Here is a 20,357-nt window from a genome sequence, read left to right on the forward strand (position 1 = left end):
TGGACGTCAGGTAGGGCTGATATTTGAAGATTTTGAAGTCGAATCGGCCTCGGGACCCTTGAATTGAATGAAGCCGAATCGGGTAAGGTCTTCAAATTCGATGAATCAAAAATCAGGAGTCTTTATTCAATTCATTCATCAAAATCTTGAATGAATGGCGATATGGTCGAAATATACGGTGAAAAAAAGGATCACCCCGCTTCGCAGCTGCCAGCCAAGGGGGCATACAGGGAGGAAAGGGTCAATACCCGAAGCCACCCACCAAGGGCCTCCTTTTCTTTCTGAGCAGTGTCAGAAACAGCGGTTCTGCGGCTCGTCCGAATGAGGAAGGTGGCAACGATAGTGGGCACACAGAAGAGGTCAATTGGAGCTATATGCACGGCTGTGTGTGTGTAAAGGCGATGTGTGTGTTGCCCCTTCCGGCTAGGAATGTGCCCTTTGGGCCCGCAGAAATCTCGGCTGAATGCCCCACGTGACCTGGCAGGTGACCCATGCCGCCCTTCCTGCTGCGCCGTTCCAACAAGCAGACACACACGTACACATCAAGAAACAAGCTGCTTTGACCCCATCATACCTGTTGGCAGGGCTCGAGCATGAGACAAACTGGGAACGTCGTTCAACCGGTGTGTCGTATTATGCTATGAGGATTGTCTTCTATCTAGGGAGAGGCCAGCGTGGAAGATATAGCCACGCAAGCCTCAGCCGCACACGTGACCCTAAGGCCACATGCTGACCGTGTGATCTAGATACAATTGACGAGCATGATTCCCACAATACCAATAGATTCCACAATGCACTTTCCCATTAGGCACGCCACAGAACCACCGTTCTGACAGGAGCAAGGGTTCGCCCGCGCGGACATGGTAACTTCGAAATCGGCCGCCCATGCGATGACGCACTGCGTATTTAAAAGTCTGTTGTGCGTGTTTCAGTTGGATTCCGCCGTCCACACTCCACTGGGAAAATCCCAGTGGGTTGGAAGTGGGGTAGTTAGGCGTCCATATATGTTGGTATAACGACCTAACAGTGCCTGATACGCCCACCGTTTCAGCAGTCTTGCCACCCTATACGGAGTATCAAAAACCATGAAGCTTATGAACAGTGCCATTTTATAATGCACACCATTTAAATGTAGTATCACTCGAATGTTCTGGATTTTCTGGTTCGGGTGATATAACTCTCGATATCTGTGCTTAACATTTGCTCAAGAAATGCCACATCATCCTGAAGGCAATAAATAGATCGGTCATTTGCTACTTGCAAAACTACATCTCAAGCACAGATTAAGCTCGGCAGCCCAAATTTTTGAAATATAATACAAGACTTATACCGTTAAACAGCCTCCGGCAAACTGATTAGAAAAACGCGTTCAGATCCCTCAACGTCTCAATACTGCGCGAACAATTGGACGTGACACGAATTGCGTCATCTCGCGATTTGGAGACTGTTAGGGACTTATCTACTCATCGAGCCCAATATGACTGCTACTTGCTTGTCCACACAAACTAGCCCGATCAGAAAGTACCGAAACATCTGCATGATAAGGATATGTTGTGCCAACTAGCCGCGTTTAGACGCGTTATTCGCGCTCAATTGACCACCTGTTAATTCTAGGGCCCAATTATCTATACACCTCCTTTTATTAACTGTACACCAAAAAGTGGATCAACTGTGGCTGGGTCAGGCGCAGTGCCGATGCCGCTAATTTTGGTGCGCCCATTCCCGGCCGGCCAGCTGGCCAGTTCGTGATGCTTGCGTAACAACATCCTGTAACCGTAACTATCAGCAATACCATCAAAACTGAAGCTATTCGCACCGCGTTTTCTGCCCTTACGAGCCCGAATCATGGAGTCGCTTACGAAGACACTATTCCCGACCTTCCAGGCCGCGATGGAAGCCGCCGATACCGTTGCTGAGGCTGAGGGCTACGCCCTACACATTCGAACATCGAAGCGGGATAACGCTGGCCAACGCAAGTCTGCACTTGTTCGTTGTATCAAGGCCGGCCCCTACGAAAATCGGAAGGATAAAGCTGCTCATATCTCTCGTCGTCGCCTCAATACAGCAACCCAGAAAACAGACTGTGAATTTCGCCTCTCGTTGAAGGAAAAACGCGGTTACTGGACTATCTCTTATCTTCACGATGTTCACAATCATCGCCTTGTTGATGACCCGATGGTCTTTCCGAAGTACCGGGCGCTTGTTATCCAGAAGTATCGCGACGACATTATCCGGAAGTTTAATAACAATACCCGGCCGACCGATATTGCTGGCGAGCTTCGTGACCTGGTTCACGACGATCCTCGTTTAGCCGGTATCACGGCTCAAGACGTGAGTAACGCCTTGGCTAGGCACCGTCAGGAAGAACTAGCTGGCCGTACGCCTCTTCAGTTTCTCTACGACCGGCTAGATAAGTCCGACTTCTTTCATCGAGATAGTCGTGATCCCCAGGGCCGGCTAACTGGGCTATTTCTCGCGCCTCGTGCTACCTTCCATCGATGGCGTCAGCATCACGATGTCCTCGTCCTCGACTGTACCTACAAGACGAACCGATTCAATATGCCGTTATTGAATATCTGCGCGGCCACTCGAGATAACAAAACGTTCTCTATTGCCTCTATCTTCTTGAACGGCGAGACCGAGTCCCATTACTATTGGGCTATCTCGTTGCTGCTAGTCCTTTGCGAGAAGGAGTCGATCCCATTTCAAGGGTCACTGTCACGGACCGAGATACTGCGTTGCTTAAGGCGTTAGATAGCTTTCGCGAGCTTCAAAACAGTACTAACCTTCTCTGCACGTGGCATATTAACCAGAATGTCGTTGCGAAATGCAAGCAATTTTCCCTAAGGCATCAAAAATCGGCAATCGAGTCGTACGGGCCCCGGCATTCCAAGCGTTTCTACAAGAGTGGAACGAGATCGTCAAGTCACAAGATGTGAATAGCTTCAACGAACGTTTACGCCAATTTGAGACACCAGGCCGCCACCCGCTTGCAGCTATACAATACTGTTGCAATACGTGGCTAACGCCTTGGAAGGAGAAGTTTGTATCTTGTTTCGTTAATCAATATCGCCACTTCGGGCGTACAACGACCTCGATCGTCGAGGGACTTCACTCTCATATGAAGAAGTTCCTTTGGTCCTGTACGGGCGATTTGACGACCGTTTTCCAACGATTCGAACGCTTCTGGGGCCATCAGGCTGCTCAGATCACAGCGATAGAGAATCGAAACCTCCACAAGATATCAACGTTCTCCCTACAGGCGCCGTATATGCCGATCCGCGAGCGAGTATCGTCATATGCGTTAAAGCTACTAATAGATGAGCATCGCAAGATCCCTCTAGACCCCCGAAGTCAACGGGCCAAACCGCCGCCAGGTCAATGTCCTTGTAATTGGGCTACTAGTCGAGGGCTACCGTGCTGCCATCGAATCTTCGAGTCTATCAACACCAATACCTCCCTTACACTCGACGACTTCGACCCATTTTGGTATATTCCGATCGATACAAGCGCTCAGGGCACAAGCCCTACTCGGGCACCATACGAGCCACAAGTTATCAGGGCTAAGGGCCGCCCCAAGGGCTCACTCAACCTCGAAGAGTCACGGCGGTCAAGATCAACGCGGCGGGGTCCGTCACATCACGAGATCGCTGGACGGCATGAGCGGGGTGAGGGTATACGACTGCCTCCCCCCCCAACGGCACCAGCGGCGATGACGGGTACGGTAACGGCCGCGATGACTTCAACGGAACGAGGGCTGCGGCACATCGAGGAAAACGGCGATACGTACGAGGCAGGCACACGGATGCAACGGGCGTATCAACAAGCCGGGCGTCAAACGCCAGTCTCTGATGATGACGATCAGCCGGTACGGCGGGAGACCCAAGACTGCATCTTCGTCGCCGGCCTCACGGACGATGCCGCCCTTGAGGATGTATGGGATCAATTGGAATCACAGTTAGATGAAGCGGATCAGGCACGTAGTGCACTCGAAGAAGGAGGCCTGTTGTAAACACCAAAGAATAGTCTCATCAGCATAGAAAGCGCAGTACGAATAGCTTCAATTTTGGGTGCCTTATCGTTGAAGGAGAACTGTTACTACCTGGCTCTACTTATCGTAGAGAATGTGTGCATACAAATTGGCGGTATCGGCCCTCTTCGGCCGTCAGCCACAGTTAATCCACTTTTTGGGTGTACAGTTAATGAAAGTGGGTGGATAGATAACTTGGGCCTAATTCTACTGTCGGAAAGACACGGTCGTCAGCCCATCCCACATTTTTTTGCCTGCATTGGGCAACGGTCTTCGCGACAACTGCCACGACATTATTTTACGACGATCTCGCCTAATTCCTGCTTCGATGTTTCCGACAGCGGCTTCGGGTCGGCCCCCGAATCAACGTCCTGCCCGACGACCTATCCCACCCGTTCAACCTCGACTCCGTTATACTTTATTGTGGGTTATTTGGTGTCGTCCCGACTACCTGTCTCACGTCCATTCTCGAGCCTTTTAGCCTAGACCAGGTAAAACTTCATTACTGTCCAACCGATAGCTAATTATAACATGATACATAGTATGGCCCCTGCTGAATCGAAAACAGCTGCCGCAGCGAATTTCTTTGCTCCTAGGACCCGGCGTAAATTGCCAACGCAGAGTTATGCCCGCATTGAACGCCCTCAATTCAGTGTTGCTAATAATATGACAATAAAGTAGTATACTGCAGTATATACAATACAATACGCGATTTCTCATATTGTACCAATACAATATGCTCGCCGTCATATTGTGACGATACAATATGGCGCCTTCCATACTGGCAATATATGGCTTGTATTGTTTGTATTGGTTGGTGGTCATTCGCCTTTCCGTTCCCAATTCGCGCCAATATGATGACGCGTCAAAATACACGCGTAAATATAAGCATGTTCTATGTATTGTTTTTCGTCTGGCGGACCTCCAGGACGTAAAATCTTCCTATTGGCGCACGGAAACGCGTAAATGTATGTATAAATCCAGACCTACAGGGTAGCGGCTCGCCGTCCAAACACTGTTTTCCTCCTCAACCCCGCTTTCCCCCCCAGGACTTACAAGCAATCTCGATGCCTCAACAACGCCTGCCTTTTGTTCAAACATCGCCGCGACGGGATTCGTCAATATCAGACGAATACTCGGAGATTTCCAGCCCACGGTTGCATGATCCAGATGAGACCCAAACCACTGAATGCCAATCGTCGCAACCTCGCACGGCCTCCATAAACCCTTCGGCCAAGCCAAGAACATCATGGGTCTTTTCTCATATGCCAGACGAGGACATAGAGACGAAATACTACAATCAGCGGACCGGAAAAGAAGAATGGCGCTGCAAACACTGTGACAAAACGTATTGCTGTTCCGGTGGAACTGCGGCCCCAGCCAAGCACCTTACGGATCCTCCTCCTGACGGTCACGGCCTCCCAAAAGGCGCGCCACGAACAGCCAAAGTCACGAATATACGAACTATTCTCGAGATAGCTCGTGTTATGGCCAAAGAACATCCCCGAAAACGCCGTCGGCTCAACGATCAATCCGGAGACTCGATCGACCCAGACCAGCTCGAAGCTTTATACGTAAGGTTTATTACGTCCTGTTCTCTCCCATTTAGGCTTGTGGAATGCCCAGAATTCCGAGCATTCTTAGCCTACCTCAACGCCGATATCGATACTTGGCTTCCAGATACACACGAGACCATCAAGAAATGGATTATGCGGCAGTACGAAGGTCAGAAGGAGAAGGTCAAGCAGCGCATCCAGTCAGCAAAGTCAAAAATTCATATCAGCTGCGACCTATGGACTTCCCCCAACTCTTTGGCCATCTTAGGCGTAGTTGCTCATTACGTTGCAGAAGACAGTCAGTTGGAACACCATGTCTTGGCTTTGAAAGACATCGACAGTGAGCACGACGGATATCACCTGGCAAGGGCAATTTTGGAAGTGGTTGATGACTGGGGTTTGCTTCCAACCTTGGATATTTTGTGATGGACAATGCAGGCAATAACGATACAATGATGAGATCTCTTTCCTTGGTAAGTACGGCGCACTGTTTTTCTGACTGGCCCTAACATCTACAGGCCTTCTACGTCGATATGACATTCGATACGATCCCAAATCTCACCGACTCCGCTGCCAAGGTCACATTATCAACCTTGCCGCCAAAGCTTTCCTCTTCGTTACCGATAATGAGAAGCTCAAAGACGACGAACGTGATGGGCATAATGTGACACTAAAAGAGATCGAGGCGTGGCGGAAAAGGGTCCCCTTGGCAAGCTCCACAACTTCGTGGTTTTCGTCCAAAGTAGTGTTCAGCGTCGCCAAAAGTTTCTGGCCATCAGCCATAATCGCAAGCTTGCGCGAGATAATGACACGAGGTGGAGTTCGTGGTACACCATGCTACGAGCGGCCTTGCATCTTAGAGGCGCAGTCGAGGATATTCAACAAATGGGTGGAAGGAGATTGTGCCGGAGACGAGCTCTCTCCGAGGAGTGGGTCATCCTCGAGAAGATCAAGTCTTTCTTGGAGAAGCTTAAAATGACGACAAAGGCCCTTGAGTCATCGTTTGCAACTCTTGACAATGTTCTCTTGGCTATGGACTTCGTATTGGCGCAATTTGAAGCAGGAAAAGAGGCACATATCGACGATCCGATTATGGCACCAATGTATAACTCGGGCTGGGCGAAGATGGATAAGTACTATTGTCTTACTGACGAATCGCCTGCCTACGTCGCTGCGATTGTGCTTCACCCTTCGCATAAATGGCACTACATACACGAAAACTGGAAGAAGGAGTGGGCTGACTCGTCAAAGAAGCTGATGGAGACACTGTGGGATGATTATAAACCTGTGGAGCCGCCTTCTCTATCTGAGGTTCCGTTGACGACCACGAACGAGTTCTTGAATTGGAGAAACAAGCACCTACAACCAGCACTTATCACAGACGAGTACGAGCGATATTGTAAGTCTGAACGGGTTTATGGGTTCACAAGCGCCCTCGCATGGTGGCTGGAGGAAACACAGCAAAAGAACTACCCATACCTGAGCAAAATGGCGGTGGATATACTGTCAATTCCCGCAATGTCTGCTGAGCCCGAAAGACTCTTCTCTGGGGCAAAAATAACCATCACAGACCGTCGAAATCGACTTGGGAGTGATGTAATTCAGGCATTGGAGTGCTTGAAGTCATGGTTTGGGATACAGGATTTTCAGGGTGACGATATTTCAGCAACGACGGTTGAATAATGAGGGTCACGTGGGATATACAGGATATATTGTTTTACTGGCAATATATTGGGTCACTGGCAATACAATACAATATGGACCAATGCCATATTGCGCAATACAATACGCACCTCTTGACAGTACAATAATATTGCGAGGGGTCCATATTGCCAATATACGTATTGTTTATATTATTAGCAACACTGCCTCAATTCAACCCTCAGAATCCCGCGCGCGCGCGCCCTGATCCTAGCACAACTCCGGCTCCTTCGTCCCCTCCTCCGACTGGCAAAGATACGATTGTCTGCGCGCCCCCGGGCCATCCTGACTGTGAGTCAGATGATGACATGCCTGACGCGGATACATCAGAGCCGCCATTGAACAGTACCGGTAGTCACATGACGCTCGCAGAGAAAGCCAGACTTATCAAGAAGTGGGCCGACAACAAACAGAAGCATGTTCGCAAGAAGAGAGACAAGAATAGCCACGTTTATTGGTACATGCAGAGGAAGCCATAGACAGAAGCTTTTACTCGAGTACAAGGATGGACCGAAAATATTCCAAGAGTTCCGGTGGACTTGTATAGAGTGCCTTCAAAATCCTTCTACTCTTCGGAAGATATTCCAGGTCCTTGAATCGAACCGCCGAGGGGTTACCTCTGGCATGGGAGACCATTTAAAATCCACGGTATTACGAAGGAGTCTCACCACGGTCGAATCAATGGATACGGCCGCGCCATTGGTGGAGGAGATTATACAGAGGTAGATGCATGGAGCGGTCGACCCAGGCAAAGAGCAAGGCTCACGGCAAAGGAGTCTATCCGCCAGTGGTTTGTAAAACACCGACAACCCTTCTCTGTTGTTGAGAACTTGAGACTCCTGCTTTCCAAGAGATGTTCTTGGCTCACAATACAACCTGTGTGTACAGGAGCCGTATAACCTTACGCAATCACATCTACACAGACTTTGTGGAACGCAGAGAGAAGCTGAAGATCGAGCTTCAGTACAATTGTGCTACCATCTCGCTCACCCTTGATATCTGGACAGCACCGAATCGGGTGCCTATTTTCGCCATTATTACGCACTGGATTACGCCGGAGTTTGAGGAGAGAGAGGAGGTTGAGTTTATCGAGCTCAAAAATCTCACACTGGCAAACACGAGATAGTTGAGAAGACACTTGAGGAGCTCAGGCTCAAGCCAAAGCTTCTCGCCATTACGGAGACAACGCCGCCAACAACGGCACGCTCTATTATTTGAAGACCAGACCACATTCCAATTTCCGGGCAAGCTGGTAGATGGTGTGAATATACCCTCATTGTTTGTGTATATGCTAATCTGCGTTCAGGCGAGAATCCTCCTCCTCAACCCCCTGCTCCGGCGGAAGTTCCCACCGAGGCTACTACCGAGGCTCCCGCCGAACCTCCTACCCCCCCAAACCTCCTGCCTCCCAAGCCGATAAGTCTGCGATATGAACCCCCTGTCCAGATACAATGGAGGCTTCGGAGGATTGAGGCTCTACAAGTGTGTAACTGTGTACAATCGCGGATTCGAACGCGTTGGACCGATATATTTTGAGGATTCGGCAGAGCTTTTGAAAGTGCTTATTTTCGGTCCATTTGCCTAGGACGGGCGGATCAGTATTTATGTAAGTTAATTTTTGTAATATTCGAGATTATCGAGAGACTTCCCAGAAGGCTATAAAACCATATACTACTTATTGGCGTTTTCGAGGTATCTTTGCAATCGCTTAGGTACACACCAAATTCACTTCGTTTAGGGGATTCCTTCAAACTATTCATGAATGGCCTGAATTGGCCCAAACCCAACTTGAATCGCGAAAATTGGAGCTTGAAGATTTTGAATCAAGATCCAAAAAATTCAATTCATTTGATTCATCCTTCATTCAAAATCTTCAAAAAATTCACCTTCGTCTATCACCCCTAACGTCAGGTGACCTCACGTCAACTTGGTGAGGACCGAGGCTGCTGAGACGAAGCTCGGCGGCTTCAACTTCAACTTCAACTTCGACTCCTCCAAAGTTCCAAACATCAACATGGGCAGCAGATAATTAAAGGAAACCCTGCCATCTAGTTCCTCCACTCACTGAACTTACTATCTGGCGAATCTCAGTCAGCTGTCCGCAGCCCTTCTGACTCGTCTGGATGCAACGCTAAGTTACATGAACGGGTGTGAATCGTAGAATCGTCCTCTTTGCAAACCTTGTGCTTAAAATCAAAAGACAGTTTCACATTGGTCGACATTGTCCCGGGAATCCATCCTCGTGCATCTCGTGCTGGATAGCTGCTCCGCTACTGGTCCCCATCATGCCCTCGGCGACCCTGCCAAGTGTCTGCTGGGGCTCTACTGCCATCAACGTCAACCTCCAGTTTCCTTGTCTGATGCTCAAAGCCAACACCTCATGAAACCCTTGCAGATATAAAAGACTCTCTCAGTCCATGTCCCCAGTATGGCAATTGTTCTTGTCTAGAAAGCCCTGTCCAGCTCGCGTGTTTCTACTATTAAGTGCAACTAACACATGTCGCCTTCACTCCATAGCACGCTTACGCAAACATAAGATACCCCGAAATCTTCATCCCTGGCGATTGCTCCTTGAAATGAACTCACTGCTTTGAACTTACGCATATTTTTTTGATTTCAATTTCTGGAATATTATCATCTTGCCAACAGGGTAAGAACACTCACGCTCCAGTGTCACCCACACACACTTGTGGCCATGCGAATCTATTACCGTCAAGCCCAACAAATGCTGGATTTGCTGTACTAGGGAAGCGGCAGAGCAATCCGGATCGGCTCTTGCTGGTGGTGGTGGGTTGGACGGACGGACACGAGAGCTTTGCAGCGCCGTCTGCAGTAGGGCGTGTAGGCTTCATTGCTTCAAAATAATTCTCGTCTCAGCCCGCCAAGACCAATGGCCACAATTAACGTGATTTGAACACATTTCCTGCATGAAAAGATCTAGGTGATTTCATTCAATATTCGAGAGTCGAGACACTGCTCGAGACGTGAGATGAAAGGGTTCTGACGTCGACTGTATTATAACTCTCATCCGTGCAGTACATTCATGATCACAAAACACCCAGCATCCATTTCCATCCTCTAAGCCTTTTCCATCAACAACGGCGCACTGGCCAACGCCTGCGCCCGCGGAGCAGCAGGCAAGGACGTCGAAGGTCGTAGGTAAAAGTGCGCCCCCGTTGCCTGAGTCCCGGTCCAACCCCCAGTAAAAGATCCCGTAGCCAGGGCTGATAGGACGATGCTGGACTTGGTTATGTACAACTTGGGGTGGCCCTCAATCTCCACTATGCAGTTGTGCCAAGGCGTCGGCACGTGAAGCTCATCGCAGAATTTGACGAGACCCCCGTCCGGCGACAGGACGTTGGTCGACCGGACGCCGCTACCGAGCATCTGGATGCCGAACTTTGGTCCGATGTTGTTATGCCTGAAGACCCAACGTTAATGCCCCGAAAGCAAGGTAAAGCTCCGACAGCGGCATGTTAAACCGCCGAAAAGCAAAAAGGGTGCGTAAGCGCCGTGACAGGGACAGGGGGGAGACGTACGCGTGGATCGAGAGTCGGACGTGGTGTGGGAACATGACCTCTACCAAGTTGGAGTAGGCTTGATTGCGCTGCCACAACCTGTCAGGGCGTCGACCATCCGTGCAGTTCAGGGAACATCAAGCATACCTGAATCATCTCAAAGGCCACCTTGGACGACAGCTTCCTCCGCTGGCTTTGGCTGCGACCGCGCGTATAGGGGTTCAGCGCGAGATCCTCGAGCATAAACTTTGAAAAGCCCCGATACAAGGCCACGATGCCCGTGTCCTGAGAGTCTAGCCGCTTCCGCAGCTCGCCATGGTCGAGCTGAAAGGCCTCTTGCAGGATTCGGCGACATGTCTCAGCCTCTTCGGTCAGTTTGGTACCGAGGAAGTGCTGAACCGACGGCATCTTGGCGTCCAAAGAGGGACCGAGGTTTGCGCCTTCGAGTTTGGCCACGGCAAACAGGTCAACCAGGGACTTGAAGCCGATTCTATCGACGCCTCCTCGCTGCAAGGCGATGCTGTTGCTCATGGCGATGAGCTGAGCTCCATATTCATCGACTGCTGAGTCGTCGACACCGACTGTGGAGTGTCAGCACATGCATGCAATGCCAGCTCAGCAGTGAAGGAGAGTGTATACTTACTGCAGTCACTAAAGACGTGGCCGTCGCTGATGATCCACAACTTGGCCCCTGGCTCATAGAGCCTTTCAATGCCTTCTATGAAACTGTGCAAGTTGGACAGCGCGATGAACTCGCCGCGATCTGGCGACGTTCCCTGGACTTTCCCCTGATTGGACGACTTGCAGGGGAATGCAGGGAGGCAAAGCTCAATCTTTTTGCCCCTGGACACAAAGTGCCAGATGCGCTCGCGGAAGTAGTCCCTCCCCCCTTTGTTCCACATGTCGGCCTTGGCAACATATCTTAGGGAAGCATCAAAGTGATGCACGATGGCGTCGGTGATGCTATCCAACGACGTTGCGTGCTGGAGGAAATCCTCATTTTTTCCAAAATCAAAGTGTATTCCCCCGAGAATCAGAGACGCGAAGAAGACATCGAGGTCCACGTCGGCGGCGGGCGTCGAGGTCGGATTCAGTGTGAGAGCAATTCCGATGGAATAGGACTCGTTGGCCTCGCATATCGGATGTTCGTATAAAGCCAGCTGTCGAGACGAGGCGGCGGCTTGACCAGAGACAGCCTCTTCTCCCGCTTCATCGTCTATCGTCACGACGGTGCGCAGCGGCTGGCCGGGCTCGAGGGTGAGATGCCGATATTTCAAGATTTGCATCTGAATCTGGTCCCATGACGAGACGATTGTGTTTTGAGAGGGGCCAAACGAGGAAAGCAGCTCGCCGCTTGGCTTCCTCACGAAGCCCGCGAGGAACCGCTCGTAGACGGAGAGCTTTGGGCGGCGGGAGTCCATTGGGGGTGCCAGAACCAGAGCGGTTGAATTTGGCTTTTGAATAAAGATTACTGGAAATATGTTGAGGGAAACTCTATCAGACACGACGCCCATTTTCAGTCGCCCTGGCCTGACCCCGACTGGCGGGCCATTTTATTAACCCGAGCACATGCCACATGAAGACAAAGGCCGGGGCTGTTCGTGTTCAGCCTTTGTTCAGCCTCAGCCCTACTCGTGCTGCTTGCATGGATGATGTGTACTAGGACGCCGAGAATTGTCTCATGGGCTAATTCTAGAATATCCCGGAGGATTTCGGTTCCTGGTGTAACGCACACTGGTCGCCGTCGAGCTCGGTGACAAGGCATTCGTGAGTCGGCCCATCATGGCTGGATGAGTTGGCCCCCCTCATCCATGCACTCCCCCATGCAGGATGATTTCCCGCATTCTTGCTCCGTCCGACAGCCGGCCCCCATGCCTTCGGGCAGTGCAGTAGCCGGTTGGGCTTACTGACGTCGTGCTGACAGCTGACGGCACTTGCGGCCAATTGCACGGTTGAGGCCGGACGATTGTTACCTGCTGTAAGACAGCATAAGGCCAGCGCATGGGGATCGTCGTGGCTTTTTTTTCTTACCGTCAGACGGAGGGCTCGACGATACGACTTGCATTACGCAATAGCACAGCAGCTGCCGAGTCTGGGCTTCATCTTTGGCGGCGCAGTGTTTGCAGATTTACGCGTGCGGCGTCATTGATGACATCAAGGCGCTTAGATGTGAGTCGGCGCCGAATCTCGTCAAGTGCTGGCCATGGGGTTCGCGGCTTAAGCTAAAGCGCAGCCAGAGGCCTTGTCTGGACGCCGCGGAGACGTTGATCAATGCCATACACCATGGGTTCCCTTCTGCTTGTGCTGGGAGAGACTCTCCTCCTGGGCCTTGGCCTGGCCAGCGCCGTCTACTACGTCTACCTCCTACCGCCCAAGGAGCCTCGCGGGATACCCGTGATCCCCTTCTGGGTGGCCCTCATCCCCCTGTTCAAGGATGTTGACCAACAAGACATCTTCAACAAGTACATCGACAGGCCGCTGCGAACCCACGGCGCCGTCAAGATCTTCTTTGCGTCAAAGTGGAATGTGCTTGTCCACCGGCCGACATTTCTCAACGAAGTCTTCAAGTACGAGAATCAGTATCAAAAGACGGGCAATCATAAAAAGATTCCCGGGAGCGTCCTCGCCTCTTTCCTCGGGGATAACATCATATCGAGCCATGGCGAAACCTGGAAGAAATATCGTCAAGTCATACAGCCCGGCTTACAGAGCAAGTTCGAACTCGACGCCCTGTTTGCCAATGCGCTCCAGTTGCGCGACTTACTCCTGCAGTCTCAAGCCCAGAAGCCGCAGGGCGCCATACCCATCCAGGAGAGCATCCAACGTTACACGATCGCAAATTTTGCGCAGATAAATTTCGGAGTTGATTTTGGAGTAAGTGGGCTCGAGCCAACATCCTTGTCTAGCAAAGGGTCATGCCGCCTTCAGGTGCTGATAATCATGCAGACACTAGAGTCAAACCAGGCATATCTTCATCAGCTCCAATACAGCATCAAGCGCGAGATATTCAAGCCCATATTCATGAACTTTCCATTTCTGGACCGCCTGGGCTTCCCGAGCCGAGAGAGAGCCCGACGGCTCGCCGCGCACTTCACCGATCAGCTGATCTTGGCGCTGGAGAGAGCTTCGGATGCAGGCAGAGGGGCGGCCAGACCCGACGTAAACGACTTGCCGAGCTCCTTGCTAGCGGCTCGGTATTCCGGAGCCTGGACTGAGCAGCAGTTCCGTGACAATGTGACGGTTCTTTTCGTGGCGGGGCAAGAGAACCCCCAACTGGCCATTATATCGGCGATATACTTGCTCGCCAAGCACCCGGTGAGCCGATGTGCCTTGGATGTGAAACGCATGGCTGCTAAGACTAGGGAAATCCAGGAGATCCAGGAACGACTGCATGACGAGATCGTCTCTCGCGGTGACGATGCGCCCAGCGAAGAGATGCTACAGAACATGCCCTGGCTCGACGCCGTCGTATTGGAAAGCCTGCGGCTGTTCCCACCCATCGGGCAACTCATAAATCGCCGAGCCGCCGAGCCACTCATCCTTGGAGACAACATCATGATCCCACAAGGCGCCTGGGTAGGCTATAACTGCTACTCGACGAACCGCGACCCGTCGGCCTGGGGCGCCGACGCAAACCGGTTCCGGCCGCAGCGGTGGGGAGACTCCATACAGGACATCCGTAAAGAGTACCGCAGGCGACGCGCGCGCGCCGAGTTCATCTCGTTTCACGGCGGGCGACGGGCTTGTCTCGGCGAGCGGTTTGCCGTGCTCCAGATGAAAGCGACCCTGTTCACACTTGCCAAGGGGCTGCGGTGGAGGCCTGACCCGACGTGGCCCGATAGAATGACCCCGGTGCGTTTGTTTGACAATGGGAGTCGGGTGAGAACGAATGAGGGCATTACTGACTGATTTCTATATCCGACCAGGCCGGTCCGCTTTGTCCGAGAAACTTGCGCTTGATTATCGAGGCACGCAAAGGAATGGGCGATATTACGCGGGCGTGATTAATGCAGAGTCATAATATTGAAGACTGGGGCTCTACGACAATAGAAGAGAATATTGAGATCGGGTCGATTATCGCGAGCATTGTCTTCTAAACCGAAGCGTATTCAAATAGACCTCATGTAGCATGTAACTCAGTAAATAACAACATAGTCATTGTTTTCTTGTGTGAGTTTATATGGTTTTAGTATTAAACTATACGTAGAAGTAAAACCAATTTTCATGTGCAGGGTCATGAACGACGTTTTAAGCTCCGTCGTTTTCCCTTGGAGTTGACGCGATCGCCAGAGGCGCCTCAGCGTCTTGAATTCCTTTGCTCACGTCTGTCCAGACGTAAAGGCCCAGGGCGATGACCATGAGCAGCAGATTGGGAATCATTGGGAAACGCAGGTTATGCGTCCTGTTCTGGATCACTCCCTGAACAAGAGGGTTGATCCAGCCCGTCGCAAGGTCGAGGGTGATCTCGAGACCGAAAAAGGCCGCCTCGGATCCCTTGGGAATGAGAGAGGCGTAGAGAACGCGGTTGAGAGACCGCAGTGCGCTGCTCGTGCTCATAAAGAGAAAGTCGGCGACCCAGAACTCGGCCTGGTGTTTGTATCCGATGGGGATGTTGGCGTTGATCCCCAGGCAACCCCAAAAGACGCAGAGGATATTCACGCTCAAGAAGATGTAGGCCCAGTTCTTGATGTGCAGCCGAGTGTAACGAAAGGCAAAGAGCCAGGCCAGAGAGCCCATGCAGGCAAAAAGGACCATCATGAAGGTGTAGACGGTGTAGACGCTGCTCCCTCGCTGGATGCCCGTCGTCTCGAGGAACAGCGCGCCGAGCAGGGAGAGGAAGTTGCTGTATCCTGTGTTCCAGAGGACCCATCCTATGCACAGCTTGAAGGCGTTCGGGTACCGGCGGATGGAGCCCAGCAGCTTGAGCCCTGTGCGAGTGCATGTGTTAGTGGCACGCACAACGAAGCAGCTGGCAACCGTTTCACTCGGCTCGTCTCACATGTGCGCAGCGGTAGGAGAAAGATGCTCTTGCCGGCAGGTCGTTTCGCGCCGGGGACGTTGGGCAGCAAGATCTGACCAGCAATGGCGAAAACGACTATGCAGAGGGTCAGCAGACGGCTCGCGCTCACGGGCCCGAGGGATAGGCGGCCTGCACGTACTCGTGATACAGCCCGCAATGGTGACTGCCAGGAGAAAACTGCCGTTGGTCAGCATCGAATGCGAGCTGGCAAGGCGCAGCCACTCACTTGTGGTACCCTTCCTTTACATAGCTTCCTCGGCTGTACGTGATGATTACGCCGATGAGCAGCGCCAACAGGGCTCCGACGTTGCTGGACAGCAGACCAAGGACACTGACGCGGCTTCCCTTGATCCAGGCGCCGGTGGGGCTGGACTCGGCAGGGGGCAGCTCATCCTGAAGCCTGGCCCGGGGTCGGACCCAGCCGGCGGAGCGCATGAAGATGGGTATGTAGGACGCCTCGATGATGGTGTAGACGCCGCTGACGGTCGAGATGATGACGTACAGCGTCGACAGCGCGTTGAGGTGGCTGTACGACCTGTCGGTCAGGCCGGCGAAGGGGAGCGCGAGCGCGCCGAAGAGGTAGATGGAGCCCATCATCATGATCTTGCGATAGTCGGAGTAGTCGGCGGCGCCGGCGGCGAGAATCGACACGACGCCCTCGGAGGCTCGGCTGATGGCTCTCAGGTAGAGTCTGCAAGCCAACTCAGCCCGTCAGCGATCCGGCGACATGCCAAGGCCTCGAATGCCGGGCGTTGACGTCGTCGCGCCGACTTACAAGTAGCTAAGGTAGTCGACATCACGGCCGCCGAGCTTGACGACGCACTTGATGGCGCCCCGTCGAGCACACGGCCTGTCCGTTCCGGGGATGCGCCCGACGGCGTTTGCGGCGGACTGGATGCTGGCCGTCACATAGCTGTTGACCATGCCGCTCGTCGGTCCCGTCTGTGGATGCCAGGCTCCCCGGGTCAGTCGATGCCCACGCGGTTTTCCACAGAGATGAATGTCTGACCGAGAAGCACAGGATGAGCCAGGCCCAGAGCGCCCTTCTGGTGCCCATGGGCGCGGCGGCGGCGTCGTCCGCTACCGGCGGCTGTCCATTGTCGGGCCGGGTGACGACAACGGGCGCCGCCGAGCGCTTCGCCGCGGTCGTCTCCTCGTCCTCCGAGGGCTTGCGGTGAGGGCTGTCGTCCCTCATGCTCTCGATGATGGCGGGTCGGTTTTATGCAGTTTCGATACGCGGTCGGGTCGACGAGGGCGAGCCGATGCGGTCGGAAAAGGCAGCGTCCGAGGTTTTATTGCACGCCCGCCGGCCGGGGCCCCGAGGGAAAGGATGGGGACGGGAGCAGCAAACGTCGACGGCTGCCATTGCACAGGGCACCAAAAGAAGCGTTGGAGCTCGATAGAGGGAATTAGACGAGTATTATGCCGCCTCAACGACGGCGCACGAGCGTACAACAGCGCCGATAACCGCGCCACCGGCGCACCGGACAGACGGTCAAGAGCACGTTCCAAGGGCATCCATCATCGCGCAGTCGCTCTTGCGGCCCCGGAGGAGGAACAGGCGTCGCATCGGCCAATGGGACGATCCAAAGGCCGCATCTGACCTCAGCCAACGGCCAGTCTAAACTTGCTCATTTCCGCTCAAACTCCAGCGTTGGTCAGAACAGTCAGCCTCGCAGTTTTCTTATCCATGGATACGAAGTATTGTAGGTGTGTATGCACCCACGGATGCTAGTCTAGTCTTTTCTGACCAAAGTCTCAGGGACCCCAGCCTCGTGGGGGCGTCATTGTATGTTTGTTGACGTGGAGCGTGGCCACCCCGAGCCTGTAACTCCGAGGCTGAACCTTGGCCTTTGTTAGCCCGGCTTTCGGCCCTTGGATAAAGAAAAGGAAAAACAGGCCGAACATGTAGTCAGCAGTCTCCATGTTATATGCCGGCTCACTCCGCCGCTCGTCTGGCAGGTTGTGTTGGCCGGGAGTTGTAGTTAATGCTTCAGTAATCCCAACAGGCACCCGTCCAAATAACCGAACCGGCCTCGTTCCTCTTGGGCTTTCTCACCATAGCGCATCAGAGGCACCAGAAGCCGTGGACTGCCCTGTCCTCCGCAACAACGACGAATCTGCATACACACACGTGCCCGCTCAGCATCAAGAGACGGCTTCTCCAAGATCGAGTGCGCCATGACGGCCACGCCAACGACGAGCGACCCGGTTCAAGGGGGCAAGCCCCCGGTGGCAGCAGCAGCAGCAGCCCCGCCGCCGGCTAACGGCACGGACGCAGAGCGCGGCCGGGAGGATGCCCCGGTCCAGCCGGCGTACTGCGCCTTGACGCCGGCCCGGCGCCGCTTCGTTCTCGGCGTCGTCACAGTGGCGGGCCTGTTCGGCCCGTTGGCCGGCGCAATCTACTTGCCGTCCCTGCCTGTGCTGGAGAGGGAGTTTGGAGTCGGAGCCACGGCTCTGAACGCGACCGTGTCCGTATTCATGGTGACGTTTGCGTTTGCCGTGAGTGCAGCGCTCTGTTCCTTTCTCCTCGTCGTGGAAACTCGACCTTTCCTCGTCGTCGTGTGTAACTGAGTACTAATCCCATCTGTCACGGCCAGCCTCTGTTCTGGGCCAGCTTCGCAGACTTCGGGGGCCGGCGCCCACTCTACATCACCTCGCTGTCCATCTACATTATTGCCAATGTCCTTCTCGCGACTCTGCCCAAAAACTTTGGAGCACTGGTGTTTCTGCGTATCGTCCAGGCGTTTGGGTCGGCCGCCGTTGTCTCCATGGGCGCCGGCACAGTCGCAGATGTAAGTGCTTCCACGCTCTCGGCTCACGTCTGTTGCTCCTTGCTGACGGGCAAGTGAAGGTCACGGAGCCCAAGCGCCGTGCCACGGCCATGTCCATCTTCCTCCTCGGGCCCCAGTGTGGCCCCATCATAGGTCCTGCCTTGGGGGCGGCGTTTACGGGAGAGATATCCTGGAGGTGGATTTTTGGTTTTCTAGGTCAGTGACTGTCCGACGTGCTACGCTTTCTTGGTTCAATCGAATGACTGACTTATTCTTCACCTCGTTCTCGCAGCGATTTCGGGCTTCGTCTTATGGCTCGTCATCATCTTCATGCTGCCTGAGACGCTCCGTTACCGGGTTGGCAATGGTCGGATCCATGGCAAGGGCTCCTGGCTTCTGTTTCCTCCCACGCTCTCTTCGCCTCTTGCCCCTGAGTCAGAACGGGGTCCGAAGCCCCCCAAGCCAAGTTTGATGGGCTACTGGAAGCTCTTCTCCTACCCCCCGATCGGCATCGTGTCAGTCAACACGGCGATTCTCTACTCAACCTACTTTGCCATCGCCGTGCAGCTACCCTATGCGCTCGAGGACGTCTACCACTGGTCGACGACGGCGGTTGGCGGTGGCTATCTTGCTGTTGGAATTGCCCTCGTCATTGGCTCCGTCATTGGCGGGCGTGCCAACGACTGGCGCCGCGCCAGGCTTGTCAAAGCGCGAGGCGACGAGAAAGTCGAGCCTGAAACCAGACTGATTGATCAGATCTGGGGCGTGATTCTGTGTGCTGCTGGGACAATCATGTATGGGTGGTTTGTCGACCGCGCCATACACCCAGCAGCAGTTCTCGTTGCCACCTTCCTGAGTACGTTGCCAAAGATATTTCCTTGTGTCACAACACTGTCAAGTTACGGACTCATACATGAAGGGCAGCAATACTGACATTCGACTTGGTACGCTAAGCTGGCTTCGGCATGAGCTGGGTCTTCATCGCGACGACAGCCTTCTTGTCCGAGTGCGCACCGCGGCAGGCAGCAGGCGCGTTTGCGCTCGGCAACATGCTCCGCAACCCAGGAGCGGCCATTGCGGCCGTCATTCTGCCACCCCTTGTTTCTAGAATGGGAGTCGGCTGGTTCTTTACGGGCTTGGGTCTGTTGGACTTGGTTGTGGTTGGCGGTGCAGTAATAGGTAAGTCTGACAACCATGGATGCCCTGGGTTGTGACGGATGTGGTGAACGGCTTCGTATACTGACTGAGACAAAGTATTGCGTGTTTACGGCCCCGTTTGGAGAGCCAAGAGCTTAGCGAAGACGATGGAAAAGGGGGGTTGATGCCATACACGGCACGTGAAATCAACAAAGCTTGGATGGCAACGGCCTAATGACACAATGACCTGTCCTCATTATTACATGATAAAGAATGTCAATTCTGAGGCGCCTATTGGTATTAATAATTTCTGGTCTGAAGCGGAGGGATGAATGGAACAATGCTGCGTGGGGACACAATAAATAGACAGAGCCCGATCCACAGACCACATCGAGTGGCTGCAGCAAATATCTCTCTGAAACGGCAACGAAATTGCAAAGTGGCTGTTCAGTCCCCGTGGCTATTGTTTGAGTTGTGGCCTGAGGCACTCGACGGCCTGCTGGTAACCTCAATGATTCACTGCACCAGGTTGGCAGATTGGTATATCAACACAGCCCACCCCGCCTCCCCCCTCTCCATCTTTTTCTCACTCCCCTCCTCCTTTTCATAGCTGGACAGAGA

At 53.2% G+C, this 20,357-nt stretch overlaps 4 protein-coding genes across 4 annotated transcripts; 2 read left to right on the forward strand and 2 right to left on the reverse strand.

Annotated features, from left to right (window-relative positions):
• Positions 1 to 10,365: 10,365 nt before the first annotated feature.
• Positions 10,366 to 12,226, reverse strand: HRG_11380 (pyoverdine/dityrosine biosynthesis protein; the record flags this gene model as incomplete). Its single annotated transcript, XM_044869850.1, has 4 exons — positions 10,366 to 10,708; positions 10,827 to 10,894; positions 10,953 to 11,386; positions 11,449 to 12,226. The coding sequence occupies 4 exons, from the start codon at positions 12,224 to 12,226 to the stop codon at positions 10,366 to 10,368; spliced, it is 1,623 nt and encodes a 540-aa protein (XP_044715112.1).
• An 862-nt stretch (positions 12,227 to 13,088) lies between these two features.
• Positions 13,089 to 14,809, forward strand: HRG_11381 (cytochrome p450 domain-containing protein; the record flags this gene model as incomplete). The annotated part of the gene is made up of 4 exons (XM_044869851.1): positions 13,089 to 13,679; positions 13,752 to 14,120; positions 14,178 to 14,657; positions 14,732 to 14,809. The coding sequence occupies 4 exons, from the start codon at positions 13,089 to 13,091 to the stop codon at positions 14,807 to 14,809; spliced, it is 1,518 nt and encodes a 505-aa protein (XP_044715113.1).
• Positions 14,810 to 15,053: 244 nt separating this feature from the next.
• On the reverse strand, positions 15,054 to 17,020 carry HRG_11382 (vacuole effluxer atg22 like domain-containing protein; the record flags this gene model as incomplete). The annotated part of the gene is made up of 6 exons (XM_044869852.1): positions 15,054 to 15,733; positions 15,805 to 15,900; positions 15,965 to 16,002; positions 16,052 to 16,516; positions 16,601 to 16,767; positions 16,835 to 17,020. 6 exons carry the CDS (start codon positions 17,018 to 17,020, stop codon positions 15,054 to 15,056), a joined length of 1,632 nt encoding a protein of 543 aa, XP_044715114.1.
• A 986-nt stretch (positions 17,021 to 18,006) lies between these two features.
• Positions 18,007 to 19,921, forward strand: HRG_11383 (major facilitator superfamily domain-containing protein; the record flags this gene model as incomplete). The annotated part of the gene is made up of 6 exons (XM_044869853.1): positions 18,007 to 18,327; positions 18,426 to 18,620; positions 18,680 to 18,815; positions 18,892 to 19,455; positions 19,554 to 19,778; positions 19,854 to 19,921. 6 exons carry the CDS (start codon positions 18,007 to 18,009, stop codon positions 19,919 to 19,921), a joined length of 1,509 nt encoding a protein of 502 aa, XP_044715115.1.
• Positions 19,922 to 20,357: the final 436 nt, after the last annotated feature.

This window comes from Hirsutella rhossiliensis (genome assembly GCF_020360975.1).
Source record: "Hirsutella rhossiliensis strain HR02 chromosome Unknown scaffold00020, whole genome shotgun sequence".
Taxonomy (NCBI): Eukaryota; Fungi; Ascomycota; class Sordariomycetes; order Hypocreales; family Ophiocordycipitaceae; genus Hirsutella; species Hirsutella rhossiliensis.